At 40.7% G+C, this 12,907-nt stretch overlaps 1 protein-coding gene across 22 annotated transcripts in view; it reads left to right on the forward strand.

The window, feature by feature from the left end:
* Nucleotides 1-12,907, forward strand: part of KLF12 (KLF transcription factor 12) — a 413,801-nt gene that overhangs the window by 296,396 nt on the left and 104,498 nt on the right. For all 22 annotated transcript variants that reach the window (XM_026493403.4, XM_057308105.1, XM_048215555.2 and 19 more), the window contains one exon: nt 7,346-7,481. In XM_026493403.4, coding sequence (XP_026349188.1) covers nt 7,346-7,481 — 136 coding nt within the window. The remainder of the gene's footprint in view (nt 1-7,345; nt 7,482-12,907) is intronic.

A 12,907-nucleotide genomic window follows, 5' to 3' on the forward strand; every position in this document is an offset into this window, starting at 1 on the left:
AGTTCATTGAGAAGTGGTACGGAAAGGAAGGAAGGGGTTCCAGAAACATTGTGGGGTAAAAGCAATAGTAATTAGTTGCCAATTTGTACTCATATAAGGGGTGCAAATGAAATGAAAGTTTTGAGTCTGGGTGACCAGGGAAATGATGGGTAAAAATCAAGACTCTAGAGAAGAATAGTACTTAGTTTGAAATGACTTTGTAACATTCAGGTGGACCAGGATGCCAGAAATAGGACACGTGGAGTTTAGGGGATGGATTACAGCTGGGAACACGGAATTTGATATTCATTTCCTCTGAGATAGTCACTGAGATTGTAGGAATTGTGGGATTGTGTGGAATTAATGAAAAGCTCACCATTGAAGAGAGGCAGAGAGGGTAAGTAGTGGAAGGTTAAAGGGAAAAGGAAACTTTAGATGTATGCGGAAAGAGGAGATGAAAAGAAAGGTAAAAGAAAGAAAGGGAGGGAAGGATGTGGGGCAAGGGAGAAGGGAGGGACCTACCCAAGAAAATTAATGTACGGTAGAGTCAGTAAATGCGTTCTCTGAAGGGCCACCAGAGATACAACAAATGAGCATGGTTGAATAAAACTTTATTTGCAAAAACAGTAACAAGGCCCACAGGCCTTAAACCCATCCGGAAACCAAGGGAGGAGAGAATTTTAAGAGGCTGGAAGTGAAAATGAAGAGAGATAATCGGCAGTCTTGAAAGCTGTGGAGAGGTCCAATAGCATTATAACTGAGATGTGGTACTTGCACTAGAGAATCATAAGAACATTATGAGGTTATTTTTTAATATAATGGGAGCAGAAGCCATTACACTGTCAAGTGTGCAGATAGGAATTGGGAAAGAATGAATAAATTGCCTATTATATCTACACAGTCCCAACATCCCAGGATTTACATAATTGATTACATTTTTAAATCTGCATTTGAGATTGTGTAGACAATCACAGTTGCCACTGTGTAAAGGCACATGGTTTCATTAGCAGCAGCAAAAGTAGAGAAAGTAAGACACAAATTTTAGTTGAAGTTTCAGTAAGCAGCGTGGGACCCTGGAGAGCTGGGTCTAATCTTGGAGTTCACCCTACTTTGAGTTAAATTTTATTTACTAATGAGTTTTTCTCTCATCATAGATCTTGATAGGCTAGAAAAATCAGACATCTCTTTGAAGAATTGATACTCGGAAAACAAAGGAGGTCAGGATATCAGTGGTACGACCATGTGATGAAGAACATCCCTCGCAGGCCTTCGGGTGATAACGCTCTGAGTTTTAATTGATTGCTGTGTGTGCAGCCAGCATGAGGTGGCCAAAGAGAAAACAAGCTAGTGGAGGTTTTTCAGAGAATATTCATGTCGCTGATGTTTCTCATGCATGTACCTCTAGCTGGATCTCCTCTCGTGCTTCAGGCCCAGGACCCCGGCTGATTCTTCTCAAATGGCTTCGCTTGCCACTCAGAGCAAAACTCAAGTCTTTACGTGCACGATGCACACCTTCCTCTGCCTGTTCTCATCCCCTTTGCTGTCCCGTTTTCAGCTCCAGCAATGGAACAGTCTCCTTGTGGGTCCTTAGGCACATAACACACTCCTTCCCACCTTAGAGTTATTATCCCTGTTGTTTGCTCTGCCTGGAACGCACCCCCCTCTCCAATCTATCTCTGCCAGCTCTCCCGCCACCCCCCAGCCCTTTCAGGTCCTTGTTCAGCTGTCATTTTGGCCATGAGGCCTTCCCGGCCACCCTCTCCAGAATTGTCCACCTTCCTCTCTGCAGCCTGGAGCCCCCCTCCGCCACCTCCCCCACTTTATTTTTCTCCATGGCACTTCTCATTATCTGACTGAGTATATGTTTTTCTTGTTTATTTTTTATTGTCTGTCTCCCCCCAGGGCGAAATCATGAATTTTTATCTGCCTTGTTCACTGCTCTCTTCACAGCACCCAGAAGAGTGCTTGATGCCTCATAGGTGTCCAATAAATATCTGTTGGCTGAATATATAAATGAATGTTTGGATCAAGAGGAGTAGTGGTTTTATATATTATCCAATATATATTCTGCCTCGGTGATGGTATTTTCAGTTTACGTACATTTAAAACGAAAACTGCCTAATTTGAACAGCCCGGGAGCTGGGAAGGGATTTAGCAGTGGTGTCATATCAGGGCTGGTTGGAGTGGCACTAAATTTACTGCCAGGGTGCAACCGAAGGGTGATGCACAACCCAGTGCCAGGTGGGGTAGCGAGCGCTTTGAGTGTCTTATGTCATTTACTCCTCAAAACCGCAGTGGCAGGGAAGAAATGGAGGAGGAGCGGTGGGAGATCTATTGCCCAAGGTCAGATGGCTGCAGGTGACAGGACCGGACATCCCACCCTAGTCTCTGAAGCCAGAGCTCGATCTTTATCTTAAAGAAACACGGCAGCTGTTGTTTTTAGAGCACTTCTTGCGTAGAAAGTGATGGAAGAGGACTCTTCTACTCTACAATGCTATGCATGTTCCCCCTGCCCATTCTACCCCCCCCCCCCAACATATAATCCTTCTCCCTCTTCCCACTACTCCCCATTCTGCCACGGCTCTTCTGTCTGGAAGAAAGCAGCAGCTCACCTGGAAGCCAGTGTTTCTTTAACGGGGACCTGCTTGCAGCAGCCTTGGGAGGGCGGACAGTGAGGGCATCCGCAGGTAGCAGGCAGTGCACGAGGCTCAGGAGAAAAGAAAGGCTGGCAGCGCGCAGCCTCTGTCCGTTCCAACCGCAGACGCCCCTCTCCCTTCCTGCCCCCATGGGCCAAGGTGAAAGGGATCGCACAAACCCTTCTATGAGTCATTCTGGTTAGGACATGGTAGTCTTAAAGTCTCAGTGTATGTTCATGGATTGTTATATTGTTTGCATTTACTTTGGTCACCTATGAAAGGACTTCCTGTCCTTGAAAAATAGCTGACTGGGCCAATTTATTTCCATGTGAGATAGAGCCTTTTAATCTCTTGACAGCACCTGGGCTGAGGTGGGAGAGGTGAGAATGGACATGGGTGCGGCTGGGTCTTGTGTCAGTCTGCTGTTAATGTGAGGGAAAGTAAAGTTGAAGAGCCTCGTGAGCTGAAGAGGCAAACATACAAAATCTGGCTTTGAGTAGAGGACCACCCGTACAAGCCTCCTATCAACTATGAGCTTAGGAGAGAGAAAAGCTTCATTCCCCAGGTAGTAATACCGACCATGGCCCCTTCCAGGAGAAGCCTGCCTGAGGCAGATCAAGGATCCAAGAAAGGTGCCCCTAAAGCCAAAATGACTGTAAATACATTTTGAATATTTTGGGTTGAGAGTAAGTAATCCAGAATATGATACGTGACTTTGAGTTTCCATATTTACATTAGTGGCCCGCTTAAACTCATGCTGCTTAAAGTCCGTTGACTCTTGGGAGGAGAACAGAGAGGAGTTAGACAGGGTGACCGTAATGGTAGCAGTTTTCCACATCGTTGCCCGAAATCTCTGAAAGGATCTGGGAGAGGGCACTGATTTTGCATTGCTGCAGAATAAGTCATCCCCAAATCCAGTAGATTGATGTGGTGACTATTTTATTTGCTTACGGTTCTGCGCGGCAAACATTTGGGATGAGTTTAGCCAGGCAGTTCTCATGCTAGTCTCACTGTGGTCGCATAGGGCTGCGGTCATCTGGCGGCTGGAAGGTGACCGGTCATTCTAAAATGAGTCACTTACCTCAGTCGGGGTTGGCTGCCAGTGGAGCAGCGTGTGTTTTAGGCTTTCTTGGGTTCCTTCACATGGTGGCGAGGTTCTAAAAACAGTAACCAATTGAGGGGAAACCCAATGTGCAAGTGCTTTTTAAGCTTTTGCTTTGTGTCATGTTTGCTGCTGGTCCACTGGCCACGTCAAGTCATCTCGCCAGGTCTGGAGTCGTCCTGGGACGCCGGAGGGCATGGAGGGAGAACTGGAGACAGGCTTCTTTGTAGGGATCTTTGCAGGAACGGTTTATTGTAGGTACATATTTGAAAATTTGAGTAGATCCGTTCACCTGCAGGTGTTAGGGTTCTGCAGTTAGCTTTGTAGGGATTTCGTCACATGTCGGAGACTCACACAGTATCACCATCCCCGCCCTCCCCCGCCCCCCTCTGTCAGCAATGAGCTGGGATACCCAAAGCTGTCTCATCCCTTTCTCATTCAAAAAGAACAAAATCTCAAATGTAAATTTTTTTCAGATGCTTATACTTGATTTGCTGCTCTCTTACTTTGGGAAGTAGATGTTTTTGGTTCTGGTGCCTAGGTAACATTTCCATTTTCTCTGAATGGGTGCCCCCAGAGAATCAGTGCTTCTGAAATGACTGAGGAACTCAAAGACTAATGGAGGTTAACTAGGGTAGATGTTCCTATCCCACATTTAATAAAAATAGAGTAGAATTATGCAAGTATGTAGATAAGCTAATCATCTGACCTAATCAGCAATGCAGATTTTAAAAAGCCTTTCTAATTACTTCCTCAGCTTGGCTGAAGGTATGGGTAAAAAGAAATTTCCCAGCATGATGGTAGCAGATGTATTTCATAATATTTATTGAAAATATTGGAAAGAAGTCCTCAATTATGATGTTCCTGAAAAGTGCATCAAAAAAGATATCATATTTAACATATTTTAAACTTTCATTAAGATATAAACATAACATAATTTAGATGATCAACTCTCCCACCAGTTATTTGGAATCATTATTACAATTAGACTTTAGCTCTCAGAGCCAGATTGCTTATTGGTTAACTGCCTGTGTCTTCCCTGAGTTGTATTACTTATCCATGAAAGCTCTAGTTCTCTTGGACAAAATGGGACCACCGGGATAGTCTCTGTTCTTTAGCTGTTTGTTAATTTGGTATCTTGGCAAAGGAGTCCTAGTGCATGATGTTTCAACAACTTTAAATGTTAAGTTGCTGACATTTACAGGCATATGTAACACCACACAATATGTGATTTGGAAGCCTAGATAGATCTGATACTCATTTTCTTGGCAGAATTTGAGTAGTCATGAACGACTGTCAAATAAATCATTCTACAATAGGGTTGCCCAAAAAGAAGCTATCTATGAATTCCTGGTTGAAATGCCTATATCATTCCTGTGTGTTGTGCTACTTGAGTGATCATTGTTCATCTTTACCTTCCATTCTGTGTGCTGCTCGATATCTTTCCAACACATTCTGCTTAATATAAGTTGGCCTGAGTCAGTTGCTGTTGCCTGCAGTCAAAATAAATCCTAAATGATTGGGCACTTTCAGTGCCTTTGGAGTGACTGAATGCTTACGTAGCTCTCTGTTATCAGATGTTTGTGGAACTGGATACTTTCCTCTACAAAGTGTTTCTCCAACATCCGTCTTCTAGGGAATCTTCTTTAGAGATCAGATGGAAAATAAACAATGTTTTGTGTCAGACAAAGACAACATTCAAAAGCTCTTAATGAGTGTCACTGCATGATTCCTGGCATTTGAGAAAGTGCATGCTGCATTTTGGGAGAAGTTGTGAGTGCTGAGTCATATGACGGTGATTTGTTTTATTTGAGGACAGGGCCAGAAAATATCAATAATCCAACATATAGTTTATTTTATCGGCTGGTGGCTCTGAAACTATAACATAGTTACACAACTGAAAGTCGTAAGATGTGACAATTTTGTATCCCCAGACTCTTAAATCTCTACATCATAGTTTCTCAGCGTGGGTGCTTTTGACATTTCAGACTGGATAATTCCCTGTCACGGGGGACTGATTATCCTGTGTATTGTAGGATATTTAGCGCCATCTTTGACTCGTGCCCACTAGGTGCCAGGAGCATCCCCTTCCCCTGGAGTCATGACAAATCAGATTGTGACAAGCCAGATGTTGCCAAATGTCTCTTGGGGGAAGGGGGGCGATTTTCTCCTTGGTTGAGGACCACTGCTTTAGATTATTTGAATTATTTTCTTTTTCAACTAACATTTACGAAGCACTCCCTTTGTTAAAAATACATTCTGGTATGTTTATATTTACAGGCAGAAGGTATGTCAAATACACTAAGGCAAGTAGATTCAACAGATAAAATTTCCTTCTTAACCAAGTTTAGTTAGAAATACGTTGGAATGCTTTAGGTTTTTCTATTCGTATTGTAAGTACTAGGTAGAATCACGAGAAGTTGTCTTTTTGTGGGTAAAAAAAAAATGGTGAAATATCAACATTTCCCAGTGTTTCTACCTAATGTACAATTTACAGTAACAAAGAAATGATTTGAGGGGAAAAAAAGAAATTATAAGTGTACCCAGATGTGATCGTAATCACGATTTTAAGTGCATTTTGCTTTCCTTTGCAAGCAGTGGTGGTTTTAGAAATCTCTCGCAGGCAGCTTTGAAGAGCAGCAGTCTGGCTGCAGCTGGCTAGGGCTGAAGTCATATATTTTAATAATGCAATTGCATAGCTTGCGCAATACTTTTAATTTAGAAGGTGTGCTTATTTTGTGCTTGAGGTGAGGGCTGATGGAAATCCTAGACGGCAGTGGATGCTAAAACTGTTCGTAGGAGGAAGTGGAACTGAAATCTGAATTTTAAAAATATGCATTCACACATTAAATGTTGATGGTAATCCTTTCATTTGAAAGGATCCGATGGTCCCGGTGAACAGGGGTCACAGAACATCAGGCTATTGCTTGCTTTGTTGGCACGTTCATGGTGGGAGGAGAATCGTATCTAGAAATGCCTTTCTGAAAAATGAAATCGGAACAGAGATGAACACTTTCTAGCACATAAAACATATTTAAAATGCTGCTACTTCTGTCATTTTTGTGCACTCAGATCTCCACTTAGAACAGTAATGAACTGTGAGACAGCATTCACTGAAGTATGAAAAATACCTAAAACTTTGTGTTAGTCTTGTAAACCTTGTTCTTCTTTAAGCTTATTAAGAGAGCTATAGGCAGATAAAATCTCCTCTCCCTTGGCTCTCCACCTTCCAGGGAATGTGCTAACGAGCAGTGAAATGGCCAGAACTCTGGCAGCAGAAGCAAGAAGGAAGAGCCAGGGGGTTGCACAGTAACTCACAAACTACCTAATCAGCTTCTTGACCACTCAGGAGTTCGTAATATTGTGGATTTTATAGTTTCTATTCTGTAATCGTCCCCTGAAACTGTTGAGAGCTGATGGAGATTCTGTAAATCAAACGAACAAGGGAGAAAAGTCAGTAAATGCTCAGTACATAAAATGCACCACTTTCACGAATTCCTGGGATTTCTAGAGAATTCCAAGTGCGTGATAGGCACAGAAGAGAGATGCCGTGCTTGATGTTGGTCCAGGACAAGGTTAACTTTCTGCACACTAATTTTAATTCATTATATATGCCTTTTTTTCCCAGCACAAATGGACCCCCGAGGCCTATCTCCCAGACAAAGTAAAAGTGACAGTGACGATGATGACCTGCCAAATGTGACCTTAGATAGCGTTAATGAGACTGGATCCACGGCCCTTTCCATAGCCAGAGCAGTACAAGAGTAAGTACCGCGTTCTCAGGATGAACTAAGACTCGCCAAGGTGCTCAGTGGGTAATGGAAACAGCAGTACCTCCTGTTCCCAGGACTTGTCATTCTAGCTCGGAACGAGCTCACGCATCAGCGTCCTTCCAGCCAGGCTTATGTTCTTTGGGAGCAGATTAGGGGAAAGCGTGAAGTGTTTTACGTAGTTGAAAATCTGTGCTTTTGTTAGAAATGAGGCTCCTGTGCATCTCTCCTAACACCCTACTACCTCTTCTCTTTAACTCTGAAAAAATACATTGTTCTTTTTGAATGTCACCATCCATATTATCGTCATCGTTGTTATTATTCATATACAACAGTCAAGAGAAATAAAATATGGCAAGTATTACGATCTTGTTTTGATAGGAAAGTACAGAACAGTTTTTTTGAAATTTTAAATTTGGAAGATGATGTTTCACCACTTTGAAACATCAGAATCATGTGTAATTTTTAAAGAGATCTTTTCTCTCTCCTTTTATCCAGACCATAGAGTTCGATTTCATCCTTGTTAATCGAAGATAGTTGCTTTTCTATCATTGTCGATTCTGTATCTAGAATTGAACCTGTGGCTAGTCCTTGTATATTTTTTTCTCTGGAATAATTTTTAATAACATTCTCTTCCATAAGAGTAGGATTTCAATAGCCACTGTTGTTGCTGACACATGAGTTAGCAGTTCACTCAAGATGATCTTAGTCACTTCCCATATTTTAATTCCTTTTCGCAAATACTAAGTACTGACTCTGCTCCGTGTATTAGTCTTTGAAATCTTTAAACAACACACACACACTTTAGTATGGCGTTTTGGAATTTAAAGCATATGTGTGTCTGTGTGTGTAAAATGAGTAGTATGTTTCTATGTTCTATAGATAATACATATATAATATTTATATGATATATGTTTGTGCACACATACAAATATATATGGTATATTAGGGGAAATAGGATATAATGGATTTAAAATGAAATTTGGAGTCCGAAAGATCTGAATTCAAATTTACATTTGAGCTCTTGGTGGTTGTGTGACTTTCGGCAAGTTATTTAACCACTCTGAGATGTTTCTTCATCTGTATAAGAAAATCAGAATACTTATAGCCCTGTTATGAGGATGTAATACAGTTTATAAGATATAAAAATCAAGTCACAGTGTTTTGGTACATAGAAGGCTTCAATTAACTATGGAATTAGCATTATAATTATAGTAATAGTGTATAGTATATGACAACTAGGAAATTAAAGTGTGGCAAATACTGTTATTCTAATTGTACAAATGAAGACACTCAGAATCAGAGAAGTTAAATGACTCCTCCAAAGTCATATAATGAGTAGTAGCAAGACAAAGTTTTGGACTTCTGACTCCCAAAACAGATCTTTCCCTGAGAGTAACTGTCGTGTTTGTTTCCAATAATATTCTTTCACGTCGACACCTGTAAAAAGCCTCTTTTCCCTCCTTTGTTCAAATAACTGGTTGTAGTCACTTAGTTTCTCCAAAGCAAATGTTCATTTGAGCCAAGACAGGCATCGAATCAACGGGGTTGCTGAAGTCATGTTTAAAATGGTGTCATGCTGAGTCACCTCATCACTAATTCAGTGATCAGCACAGTTAATATGGTTTTGTGTGACCTAAATCTTAAGATCCATCTTTAAAATGAGACTCAATGATGACAAGTTTCAGTTCTAAGATGAATAGTAGGTTTCAGAGACATTTTAGTCATATTGTTTTCCTGTATCATTATAATACACGTATAATTTGCGTGTGTGAGCGCGCGTGTGTTTACACAGGTGGGTGTGTTTCTTTTAATTCAAACCTTAAAGTTGGGAACTATGATTATGAAAATCTAAATAATGTTTACTTTTTGGGGGACTTAGATAGCAAATAATGATATTAACTTTTTAAACATAACTGTATTTTTTTGCTTTTAATATTATGTGCTTATAATATATAGTGTATTTTCATGTGAAACGTTTACTAGCAGCCTCAGGAACTGGAGCCTCCTTTGCAGCCTAACCTCACTGGCTTGCTTTGTGAAAACATTTTCAAGCCACAGTATCTTGTATAACTGCATATGCCTGCCTTTATTACTATTACAAAAGTTGCCTGTGTATCTAGGGAAATGCCAGATTCATTATTCATGTAAGTGTTTTCATTAAACGATTAGTAAAGAATACTGAGCCGTCACCTGGGAAGCCCTGGAACGCCAGGACCCATCAATAGTTAATTAAGTCTCATTCAAGACGCAGTGTGTGTATGTAAACACCGGGAAGTGAGAAGATAGCATTAGCTGAAGCAAAAAGAATGCTCTGTAGAGACCTCTTAAATATGGGTGTATTTCAAAACTTACAGTAATATACTGAGGAAAATTTTATTCTGGGACAAATAGGTATATAATCCTTGTTAGACACTTAAAACAAAATCTGTACTTGGGTTTACCCAAAGTTAACTTTCAATGTATACAGTTGTCAGCATGTCTTTCTGCTCCTCTCTTAGTTTCTCCTTGATTCTTTAATACATATTGCTATTAGTGATTTCCTGTTTTCTCTTTTTCTATCTGCCTTTGGGTCTTGATGCCTTCTATTAACTCAAAAGCTGTCAAACAGAAATTTCCAGGGTAGTACAATCAATAAAATAATGCATTAAAGAAAGTGTAAAACACCAGCTTTGCATATGCAAGATGAGAGGATTTCAGAAGACACCTGTACTTCCCTGTGCTTGCAAAACTTTCTTGAGAGAGTGCGATTGAGAAGTATGTCTATGGGTAGAGAGGCAAGGACATCAAAGGTTTATGTTTATTAGAGGTAGCACACTTTAAAAGCCGTGGGCGACCAGTACACATTTGGCTTTCCAGTCAACGGTGAAAGGAGTCATGGTTTAGGAAGGGTTCAATGGCTGGCCTCTTAATTCATTGGTCACCAGTGCAGCTTCAATCAAGGAGAAGAGGAAGACGAGGAAGGAACATATTCGGGAATGGTTGAAACTGCCTTGTCCTTGACCTGTCCCTACGACAAGATGCTAACCGGAGGGGTGGATTCTCTTCTTTGTCTTCTTTCCCATTAAGGTTCATAGTCTTGTCAATAATCATTATAGTTTGAGTTTTTAATTAGGTGACTGACTTTATTGACATTGGTATATCTACATAGCCTAAACCTTAATATACTAACATATTTTTTTTCTAAATGCCTGTTATGCATTTTACTGGCTTTTTTTTTTTTAAAGATTTATTTATTCTGGGGGGTGGGTGGGGAGGGCAGAGAGAGAGAGAGAGAGAGGGAGAGGGCAAAGGCTGAGCACAGAGCCTGCCACGGGGGCTGGATCTCAGGACCCCGAGATCATGACCTGAGATGAAATCAAGAGTTGCATGCTTAACTGACTTTGTCACCCAGGTGTGCCCTTGTGTTCTACTTGTTTTTAAAATGAACTTTTAATCCTTTAGTTTAAGAAATGTTTCCTTTGATTTGAAATGCAGAGGTGGTTAGCCAAAATTGCATCCTCCCTGCCACGTATTCAGATTTTCCTGTCTTTAAATAAAAAAGAACATCGCTTGGTACTAGAGTGGGAACCTGAGGCCACTTTGATGTGTATAGATTTATAGAGTGAGGTTTCTGAACTGTGCTTGAACTAATCATTTCAACCATTTTCATTAATTCGCTTGATTATCGTTTATCGGCTCAGGATCAGTGAATTCAAATACAATGGAAAAAACCACAGAGAGGCCCACACACAGGCTCTGCCCTTTTCTTGTTTTAATTGTGCAGATACTGTCCAAGTCAGAAACTGCGTGTTCAGTAATTCTGACAACGCCAACTTCCAGCAATTCATAGAACATCTGTTTTGTTTTGGTCTGGGTTTTTTTTTCCCCCCGATGGTAAAATAGGGTCATTACCCTTAACAACTTGACAAACATAATTATGAAATAAGTGTTTGGAAAAAGAGAAGTACAGGCACATGATTAGAGCAAATTATTGTAATTAACTCTCACCCCAGGCAAAACAATGATATTTTTTTAAATAGGTACAGTTTGGCTGTGTTACCCAGACCCTCTAATTTCTGTACCCCTTTATAATTCTTTTTCTCTAATTCCAAACACTCATACTCCTCATTTGTTAACAGGAGTAGATTAATCAACTTCGTACAAACTAAACTGTAAGTGAATGAGACTATCTCCTGAGAGAAATTTCAGTGTAACCAGGAACAAGCCTTAAACTAAAAGAATAAGGATCTAGACACAGGCATCCCTCCACTTCCAGAAGTTCTCATTACGCCGCTTTGCTTTTACAAAAGACCTATTTTTGCTAACTGAAAGAAAGCCATCTTTACAAAAGAAGGTGAACAGCAAAAATAGGGTTCAGTATTTTTTTTGCAGTAAGCCCTTAGAGAGGCAGCATATACTCCAAGCACGGAGAGCAGCCCCTCCAGGCTCCCTCCCTGGGAACCACACCCAGCATCTCTGCACCAAGCTACCAGAGCTTTGAGCTGGTCTGTGAGCAGCCTTGCTTTATCTCAATTTGTTGTGTGCCTCCGTTAGTAAGGTATGTCCTAAGGCATCACAAAGGCCTAAGAGAGGTTATTTTGGGGGGTCTGGGAATACTCAAAAACTTTTCCATATAAGTTAATGGTCATTGCCTCTTCACTCTACGCCATTTTGGCTTACGAAAGGTTTCATGGGAATGTTCTACTTGGATAGCGCAGGAATCCTGTACAATACTTTCATTAAGAGCGAGATGGGAAAGGGTAGAGTGGAGGGTGAGGGAAGCAGATGCAGATGCTAAGGAGATATACCTGTGTTACCCAGTGCCAGCCCTTTGAGCACTGTACATGCATGGTACTGTTTAACTCACACCGTATCTGAGGAGCCTACCCTCTCTGATCTTTATTAACTCTCAGAGGGAAGAAAAGCAACAAAATTAGTAGCATTAGCAACCTTTTGCTTTGGCTAGCTTCCCTGATACTTGGTACTTGATAAAAGGATATTCTTTTTAAATGGTTCATTGTCAAGTACATTTAAGCTAATCAAAACACTTCACTGTCTTCCTCCCCCTGTTTTTATTACAATTGACCTTTGAACACAGGGTTGAATTGTGCAGGTCCACTGCACATAACATAATTATGAAATAAGTGTTTGGAAAAAGAGATTTTTTTTTTCAACTAAATACAGTGGAATACTTTAAATTTATTTTCTCTTCCTGATGATTTTCTTAATATTGTTTTCTTTGGCATACTTCATTGCAAGGATACAGTATGTAATACATATGCAAAATATGTATTAATTGACGGGTTTTGTTATTGACAAGGCTTCCAGTCAACAGTAGGCTATTAGTAGTTATGTTTGGGGGGAGTCAAAAGTTACCTGTGGATTTTTGACTGCACAGTGAGCGGGTCAGCATCCCTAAGCCCACTGTTGTTCAAGGG

Source organism: Ursus arctos, unplaced genomic scaffold (assembly GCF_023065955.2).
Source record: "Ursus arctos isolate Adak ecotype North America unplaced genomic scaffold, UrsArc2.0 scaffold_10, whole genome shotgun sequence".
NCBI lineage: Eukaryota > Metazoa > Chordata > Mammalia > Carnivora > Ursidae > Ursus > Ursus arctos.